Source organism: Grus americana, chromosome 11 (genome assembly GCF_028858705.1).
Source record: "Grus americana isolate bGruAme1 chromosome 11, bGruAme1.mat, whole genome shotgun sequence".
In the NCBI taxonomy this organism is placed as follows: Eukaryota; Metazoa; Chordata; class Aves; order Gruiformes; family Gruidae; genus Grus; species Grus americana.
In genome coordinates, this window is record NC_072862.1 from 8966560 (window position 1) to 8975792 (window position 9233).

At 59.5% G+C, this 9233-nt stretch overlaps 1 protein-coding gene across 1 annotated transcript; it reads left to right on the top strand.

The window, feature by feature from the left end:
- Nucleotides 1-300: 300 nt before the first annotated feature.
- Nucleotides 301-4189, top strand: FEZF2 (FEZ family zinc finger 2). The gene is made up of 6 exons (XM_054838547.1): nt 301-569; nt 938-1523; nt 1865-2712; nt 2796-2930; nt 3024-3156; nt 3613-4189. Exons 3-6 carry the CDS (start codon nt 1921-1923, stop codon nt 3870-3872), a joined length of 1320 nt encoding a protein of 439 aa, XP_054694522.1. The 5' UTR covers nt 301-569; nt 938-1523; nt 1865-1920; the 3' UTR covers nt 3873-4189.
- Nucleotides 4190-9233: the final 5044 nt, after the last annotated feature.

Here is a 9233-nt window from a genome sequence, read left to right on the forward strand (position 1 = left end):
TGTTTCTAGAGCATGTTGTGGTTCGCAGGTGAAAAAGCCTGTCTGCAAACAGCCACCGGCGAGCTGCCCCGGCGGGGAGAGGAGGCGCGGCTTTGTCAGCGCCGCACAAAACCCCCGAATTCCTCCAAACTTTCTTAGGCGTGCTAGGGAGGCGGAAAAAAAATATATATAGGGGCCTTTTCATTGCTTGCTTTACCTCTGGCCAGGCTCAATCTAAACCCTTCGCTCCCCCCCCCCCTCCCCCGGATAATCCTCCCCTTTATTTTAGAAACACACAAAACGAGGTTCCACGCAGCGCTATAGTGGCTACAAGTGAAAGAGAATTGAGCGCCCTGAATCGCTGGGGAAAATTGGTTCGGCTGAATAGCCCCGGCGAGGGACGGGGCGGCTAATCAGGGCCAGGGGAGGTGCTGCCGCTGCAGCCGGGCCCCCCTAAAACAGGTGGACACGGGACTCTCTCAATTACCGCGTCCTCGCATCTGAGGTTCCTGCAAATCCTCCCCTCCCGCATCAAGTAGTTTTAATTAGAGAGAGGAAGGGAAGAAACCCCGGCATCCAGGCGCTATAATGTAGCGTTGCCTTTTTTTTTTTTTTTTTTGGGGGGGGGCACTACCGGAGCCAGAAGGGAAAGGGAGAGCCGCTCAGCTGCCCCCCGGGAAAGCGGGCACCTTTCGGGGTGACAATTTGCAAAATTCCCGTTCGCAGCGCACGGTTCCTTTTTTTTTTTTTTTTTTAAAGCAGCGAAAACCCAGCCCTGGACTCGACTCCCTCCGCGTTTATTTAAGGCTAATCACCAGCTACCCTGAGAGGGGAGGGGGGTGGAATTAAACTTAGTTTAATTAACATTAATACACTGTCCTAATTAATGGGTTGGCTATTAATTTATACATGCTGGGGAGGCTCGCAGATAAGTGACAATTTATTAATTATCTTCCAGCTCGGTTGCAACGGAGCTGATTGCAGATGGGTTGCCAAAATAACTCGAGCATGGTTGCGTGGTAGTTGCTTTAGGAAAAAAAAAATTCATTCTCCCCCTTCTTAAAAAAAAAAAAAAAAAGAAGAAAAAAAAAACCTCACGCTCACTCGGAGTGGCTCTTCTAACCCCAGCAAGAACTGGAGCACTCTTTTCCACCCAACTTGTGAATCGCACTTGCCTTCTAATTTGCCACATGCAAAACGATTCCTCTGCTTTGCAAGTTGCTTTTTAAGAAGAGAGGGAGAGGAAAAAACCCAGCTCGCACACGAGCGATTTGTGCGTCTTAAACTGGAAGGAAATTGTGCGTGGAGGGGGGGGGGGGTCCTCTTCCTCTCTCTGCCCCAACCCACCGCGCTCCAGCCCGGCGTCTCGGCTCGGGGAAGATCCATGGTGGCATCCCCATGTCATTCTGCTCGAAGTGACTTCATGTGATGTCAGCTTTAAATGTACGAGACCGTGATCTGACGCTCAGGAAGATGTTTGCTATCAAAATGTGACTGTGGCCACACTGCGCTGCTTGGATGCGTCTCGCCGGCGCTGGGCAAAGGTAAGTGGTCCCAAGGCGAGTCCCGCCGCCCCTCGCCATGCCCCCCACCCCGGCATTTCCCGGACCGCGGCCATCGGTGGGGCTGGGCTGGGTGGCATTGGGCTGGGGGAGGTTTTTCTTTTTCCTTTTTTTTTTTTTTTTTTAAATACTAACAAGGTCTAGCTTGCATGTTACTTTAGCGTGTTCCGCTTAATGAGCAGTAATCTGGTACCCTACGTGCCATTGTTCTTGGATATGTTCATTTGAATGTAAATAGGGAGGGGGTGCCGGGGGGGGGGATGGTGGGGGGAGAACAAGGTGCTTATTAAATTGATTTGTCTCCTGGCTTTTCTGGAATGCAGAGCCGAGAGCGGGAGCGAGTCGCTGCTCACACCAAGTTCCCGCACGGCGGAGCGACATGGCGAGCTCGGGGTCGCTGGAGACGGTCATGCCTTCCTCTTGCCCCCGGCACGACGGCAGGGCCGCCGCCGCTAACCCCTCCAAGACCCTGGCCTTCTCCATCGAGCGGATCATGGCCAAGACGTCGGAGCCCAAGCCAGCCTTCGAGCAGAGGCACGGCGGGCCGGAATCGGAGCCGGGCAAGAAGCCGCTGAGCCTGTGCTCGCCCCTGCCCTGCGTGATCCCTATCCCGCCGCTGGGCTACGAGGTGCCCTCCAAGACTCTCCTCAACTACTCGGAGCTGTGGAAGAGCAGCCTACGGGGTGGCGCGGGGCTCTGCAAAGCCAACTGCGGCGTCTGCTGCAAGGCAGAGCTCGCCCTGGGCCAGCCCAGCGGCCGGCTCATCAAGCCGCAGGTGATCCACCAAGCGGGGACCGTGCCGGCCGCCCCCCGCTCCCTCTACTACTTCAACTACCTGGACGCCGCGTACCACCCGGCCGACATCCTGCACGGACAGCTCTTCCCTGCCGGCCTGCTGGGCGCCCCGCCGCCGGGGGGGCTTTCGGCCCACCAGAAGCTTTTCCTGCTGGAGAACGCCAAGCTGGCGGGGCTGGCGGCCGAGAAGCTGCCGCCGCCGCCGCCCTTCGCCCACAAGGAGCGGCTGCCGGGACACCTGGACCAGGTGATGAAGGAGGCGGCGGCGGCGGAGCGCGGCGGCCCCCCCAAGGGCCATGCCAAGCTGGGGAGCGGCGGCGGCAGCGGGGCTGCGGAAGGCAAGCCCAAAAACTTTACCTGCGAGGTCTGCGGCAAGGTAAGAGGGGCGCCGGCAAGGGGCGGGGGGGCGGCCGGCGGCCGTGCCGCGCCTGACCTGGTCTTCCCGGCGCTTCCCCGCAGGTGTTCAACGCGCACTACAACCTCACCCGCCACATGCCGGTGCACACGGGGGCCAGGCCGTTCGTGTGCAAGGTCTGCGGGAAGGGCTTCCGCCAGGCCAGCACCTTGTGCCGGCACAAAATCATCCACACCCAGGTAGGTGGGGGGCAGCCGGGGTGCGGGAGGCAGCGGCTCCCCCCCTGCTCTCCCCGCAGCCCCCCTTGACGGGCCTCTCGCCCCCCGGTGCAGGAGAAACCCCACAAGTGCAACCAGTGCGGGAAGGCGTTCAACAGGAGCTCCACGCTCAACACCCACATCCGCATCCACGCCGGCTACAAGCCCTTCGTCTGCGAGTTCTGCGGCAAGGGCTTCCACCAGAAAGGTGAGCCGAGCCGGGCCGGGGGCCCCCGAAGGGCCCTCGCCCATCATTAGCGGGGATTAAGCGCGGCGAGCCCTGCCCGGCTGGGGCAAGAGAGGGGCGCGGGCAGAGCTGCCGCCGCCGCTCCCAATTACTTTCCCTCTAAGCCGGGCCGCATCGCCGGGAACTGCTGACGGTTGTCCCTAAATGCTTTTTAAATGAGAGGTGCCGGGCCTTGGTCCTAATCCAGAGCCCTCCATTTGCCGCGGGTCACCGGGCTGACCCTGCCTCTCATTTGTGCCGTGCCAGTTGCGCGCTGCTCCGCGGTGACGCGGACCGAGTTTGACAAGTGGGACGGGGGTGCGGGGGAGAGACACTTCCTAAAGTCACCCCCCCCAGTCCTGCCTTGCCTTACCTGTGCACCGTGCGGCCAGGGCACCCTTGGGTAACCCTGTTTTCCATCTTTTTCCTCTCTTGTAGGCAACTACAAGAACCACAAGCTGACCCACAGCGGAGAGAAGCAGTACAAGTGCACCATTTGTAACAAAGCCTTCCACCAGATCTATAACTTGACTTTCCACATGCACACCCACAATGACAAGAAGCCCTTTACGTGCGTCACTTGCGGGAAAGGATTTTGCAGAAACTTTGATTTAAAGAAGCACGTCCGAAAGTTGCACGACAGCGTCTCCAGCGCGCCGCCGCCGCCGCGGGACCCTGGGCGCAGCGGGCAGAGCTAAGGGCCCGGCGCACCGCCCCACTCGGACCTGCTCCACCAGGCCAGCACTATTTATCCAAACCAGCCTTTGCTTCTCTGTCTTTTCCCCAGCGAGCTCTGCCGCCGGTAGCAAGCGATCCCGAGCCGCAGTTGTATATAAGAGGAATCTTATTTAAAGGCGCGTTGCGCCGCCGGAGCGGGCCAGGAGGGGCCGGGCTGGCTGCCCCCTGCCAGGACAACGCTCTTTATACGTGTCTGTAAATCTCCATTTTAAATGTACGCTCGAATAAGTGAGGAATATATATATATATCTATATATATCTATCATGGGACAATAAACCGGCCCTTCGCAGGTGTCTCATTTCCCACCTCGGCCCCGGTCTGAGCGGGGACCGGGCTGAACGGCACTATCCCCCGTGTACATGCGGCTTGCGGGAGCTTCGGGAGCCGGGCCCTGCCGCTCCAGAGCCCGCCGAGCGCCATGGGCCCCGGAGGAAACGGAGGGAGGGAGGGAAGGAAGGAACCGGGCAGCTTCGGAGGGCTGCTGCCCTCCCTGGGAAAGGGGCAGTGCCGGTGCGGGACCCCCGGCGGGGCTGCGCGGTCCCGGCTGGCAGCGCGAAGGGCGGTTCGGAGTTTCCCAGCGCCACTCTCCGGGGTCGGTTCATTACGGCGTGTTTAAGCCGCTCCTGAATGACTATCTTTTCCTGCATGCAGATGAAATGATCTCACGCTTGCTTTCCGAGTAATGACCCAAATTAAGAGAGAAAACACAGACCCTTCAAACCGCATTACATTAATCTAATCACTCCCAGCAGGCCTCAGAAACTCTTTTTGATCAGAATATGGATAATCAAGCACTTGGATTACACTAAATATTCCCTTTTCATCTCCCACCCTCCCTCACTTTTAATATGCAAGTGTCTATTCCGGCCACGTCGTTAGGAACAATATTATTCTAGCGGAGAAAGGAGATTGCGCCGGCCGTGCGTGTGCGTGCTGCTCGGGCCGGGCTTGCCAATGAAGAGGGGAACGAGCGAGGCACCAAAATGCCTGGGGACGGCGTAATGGGGAGTTCACCTTTCTCCGCTTAATTGAGTGGTTAAATAGGGGCAGGCGAGGACGAGCACAACTCAGCGCCGAGCGCAGGAACGGGAAGCGACCCCTCGCTCCGGCTTTCTGGATTCATTATTCGGCTGCGCTGTTCCGCGCTCCCCGAGGAGCGGGCTGGGGCCGGGGGGCTGACGGACCCCCTGCTCCCGTTGGAGGGACGGGGGCGATTTCACAGTTTCTCGGGGTGTGGATTTTTTACGTGCCAGAAGTATCGTTTTGATAGTTTGGGTCGGGTGAGGAGCGGGAAAGGATGCCCAGTGATCCCGGCAGCGGGAAAAGATCGTGCCAAAATTTTAATGTTAGAAGATTTTGGGAGAGTTTCAGGTAAAAAAGAAATTTAAAAAAAAATATTCAACCACCGTCACCGTAAGTCATCGCTCTGGGAAACCTTGGGAGGGGACGGGGACACACCGTCCCCCAAGCGAAGGAGCTGTAGCTCAACCGCTCGCAGGCGGGTCGCGGCTACAAACCGCCAGCTGAGCCCGGTTCTCCTGCCGCCGCGACAGACGGGGCGGGACAGCCCACGGGCCGGGGGCAGCGGGAAGGGACCCCCGTCTTCGTGAGGACACTGTGCAGGGGGGAGGCCACGGCAGGACGAGGTCCTGGAGGAGGGGAGCGGGGCGCGGAGGCGAGCGGTATGTCCGGTGTGGCGGCGGGGCGTGCGCAGCCCTGGGAGCAGCGCTTCCTCCGCACCTCGGGCGCTGGGAAGAGGTCTGGGCTGCCAGCCGGGTGCCGAAAGCGGGAGCCAGGCGCGGCTGTGGGCCCCCCCAGACAGCGCGCAGGCTGCTTCCCCAGCCCTCCTGATGGGCGAGAGCAGTGCGAAACCTGCTCCCGGGAAGAAAATTAAGGAAGCGCATTTTTATAAAAAGCGACATTGTTTACAAAGCCGTCTGTGAGAGGGGGAGCGGCATCCTCGTCACGGCTAAGGGCATCCTCGGGGCATCCTCAAGGGCCGCGCCCGCCGCCGCCGGGTGGGGTCGATCACCTCGCCCCTCCTGGGAGGCGGCGGGCGGCCCACCCCGGGCCGGGTGTCGCTCCGGCTTCCCCCCAACCTCGGACGCTCTGGGAACGGGCCAGCGCAGCGCGCTCGCCGTCGGCCGGCCCCGGCCCCCCCTCCCCGGGATCTCACCCGGATCCCGGCACACACACAAGCCGCAGATCGCGGGGGAGGGGCGACTCTGTCAGACACACACACGCCAGAGACTCCAATTATCTTCTCCCTCACAAGATGTTTCTGCTGTCCACGACTGCTCACACTTCGGCACTCTTGCCAGCAAGCCTCAATAATAACACAAAACCCGCACAAAAACCCCTCTCCCGGCGCCGCAGCCGCGCACACAACAGATTGAGCGGTGCCGGTGCCTCGGGGGGAGGGTTAGAGGTGCCTCTGCGCAGAGAGCGACGTGCCAGCGCCGCCGGGCTTCCCCCCTCGGCCCGGCCGGCCCGGCCCGCCGCCTCCCCGGGACCAGGCGGCACCCAGGTGCGTCCCGCCGGGCACCGGGAAGCGAACAACCTAAAGGCAGCTGCGTTGCCCTTTTCCCTGCACTCCGCTCTCCAAACGTCTGAGCAACCAGTTTGCTGCTAGAAACATGTTAATTGCCAACGGAGCTCATTAAGGCATGCACATGCAAAACACAGCGAGGGAGATTAAATGGACAAAAGCGCAATAATGAACTGTCAACAATCGGACCCATCTACACGACCAGGAGCACTCAAGAATGAGGCATTTAGAGGCAACAAAGGATTGTCTGGGACAGGAAGAAAGGACGACCTAGACTTTTGTTTAGTCAACACAATTGATTACAAATGAGAGATTAACAGGATAGCTTCAGAGTTTTTTTGAAGGAGGCAGAAGAGAAAAGTCCAATTAAGTGCACCGAATGTTAACTACATTGATTTCCACGGCCAGCCCTAGAGAAATTCTCATTAAACCATCCCTGGCGATCCCTTTTGGAAAGTAATTTGTCTCCCTGATGGAGCAGAGAAAGGGAGCCGTGTAAAGAGAAAGAAGCGCTAGTTCTTGGCACAATGAGCTTAGGAGACACACTGGAAAGAGCCAAAGGGGGAGTTAATGAGCATCTGACAAGCCGCTTGGACCTGGGCCTGGAGAGCAGCGATGAAAAGATGGAATTGGCCAACAACTATTCTTTATATCAAACATAAAAAGGCCAATCTGAAACAGGGCTGCTCAAAGCTGGTGGGGAAGAAAAGAAAGGCCCCCACTGGGGGGTGGAGTGGAGGGCTCAACTGCCCCATTGGGACGGGGAAAAAAAAAATTGCACTGGCACGTCCCTCTCCCGAGCGAGCGGAGCTGCTGGACCTCGGCCGGGGGAGACCCGGCAGCCGCGGCCCCCCGCTGCAGCCACCCCCGGCCCGGAGGCTTTTGCACAGCCTGGCCTCACCCCACACCGCCCCCGGGAAAGGGGACCCCACGCCAGCCGAGCTGGGCACAGTTTTAAGAGGTTACCCTGCAGAAGTAGATCACCGGCCAGCCCAAATCACAGCCCCCTGGCTCTCCCCAGGAGGCAGCGCCGCCTCGCTCCTTCCCGGCGCTGCACTCGCCCACCTGCACCGACCCCTCCGGTCGTCCCGGGCTGCGGCCTTCCCAGGGACCGGGCACCGCGGAGCAGAGCGCAAGGCAACGCGCCTCCTCTCTGCTCGTGTAGACACGGCTCGCTCGGAGGCTCTTAAATCAGATTAGAGCTCGTTAATAACAATTTTGGCTTAAGTCTGTATTGACTTAGGTTTAGGAATGGCTTAGCACTTTCGCTTAAGTCAACACTACGGCTAAATAGACACATGCCTTTCCCAACGCGCCGAGTCCCCGCAGACGCCCAGGTTCTGGCAGGATTTGTCCTTCTCCGGCTTTAAGCTATTTACGGAATATTTGCATTATTTTTAAGCGAGCCTGCCGGGCCTCGAGCGTGCCAGCCCGCCCCCACGTGTCGCCCATGAGGGTGTCCCGTCCGTCGTCCCCCCCCCGTTGCAGGGTCGACGCATTGCTGGCCTTCAGGCTCTTGCCCTTTTCACCGCCCAAGCTGCTGTGGCCATTCCCTAGCCCCCGACGGCACCGTCTGTGCCCTCTCCCTAACACCTCTTTCCTTCCCTACCTCTCTCCTCAGGCGCCCTCTACCCCTTCTGATTTGGAACCCGGATACCCCCAGAAAGCCGGGGCTGCGCCGAGCTCCGCGGAGAGGAAGGGGCCGGAGGCAGCTGCCCCCACAGCCCCAGGGGAAGGCGGCACGGCGAGTCCCGGTGCGGGCATCACCCTTCGGCCAGCATCGACAGCAGCCACGGCGAGGGCTACCGGCTCCCCGGCAGCATCTGACCCCAGGAGCAGCCGCATGCGGACAGGACAGCGAGGGAGCAGGTAGGCCCGGGGCTGTGCAGGCAGAGGGGGCGAGCAGCATGCCACGGCAGCGGGGACAGGCAGCCGCTCCCTGGGCTGGGAGGGGGCTCATGCCATCCTCTCCTCTCCCGAGGGCTCCTGCGGGTAGATCTCACATCATGGCCAGCTTTGCCCCAAACTATTCGCCTTCCTACCCCCCCCCCCGCCCTTGCTGCCATTCTCCCCACCTTCTCCCAAGCCACCAGCCCTGCCACTCTCCAGGACAGCCCCGGTGTTGCAGGTCCCGCCCTCCCGCAGGCACAACGGCACCGAACACCATCGCCACGGGGTCTTTGGTAAAGACACATAAAGAGGGGGAAAAGCTCTTACCAGCTCGCCTCTACCGTCCTCCCTGACTCTCCAGACAACCCTTCCCCACCTTTTTAACCCCACTCCTAGCCCTTTCCCACCACTAACCTTGCCTGGGCTAAAGCCGTGGGCCCACATTATTCGTACTTAGCTCTTGAAATTGCTTAATGGATTGAATCACAAAAAGGTGAACCCAACATGTGCCCTCAACTGAAAAAAAAAAAAAAAAAAAAAAAAAGAGGGGCGGACGTTTGGAATTTTGTGCTCTCCGTTTTGGGTCAGGCTATCTCTCCCCGTCAGGTGTTATGGCTGCGGCCGGGCCATGCGGCTCAGCCCGCAGGGAGCCCCGGGCCGGGGCACCGAAAGCCGCAGCTCTCCTCTGCTCCCTCCCACCCCTCGGTTGAGGGAGCACGAACAGCCTTTCAATGCGGGTGCTGAAAGTCACCGGTGGTCTTAAAACCCGTAAAAAATCTGCTTTACAGTGACTCTGTAAGAACGTGTTTAGTCACGGAAAAGACTTCTTGTCCCCAGCGGGGATGGGGACAAAATGCTATCAAACACGGAGCACAGAAAAAG

Coding starts and splice junctions, on each gene's coding strand:
- FEZF2 (XM_054838547.1), top strand. CDS start 1,921: ATGGCGAGCTCGGGGTCGCTGGAGACGGTCATGCCTTCCTCTTGCCCC. Junction 2,931..3,023: donor ACAAAATCATCCACACCCAG/GTAGGTGGGGGG, acceptor CCCCCGGTGCAG/GAGAAACCCCACAAGTGCAA. Junction 3,157..3,612: donor CAAGGGCTTCCACCAGAAAG/GTGAGCCGAGCC, acceptor CCTCTCTTGTAG/GCAACTACAAGAACCACAAG.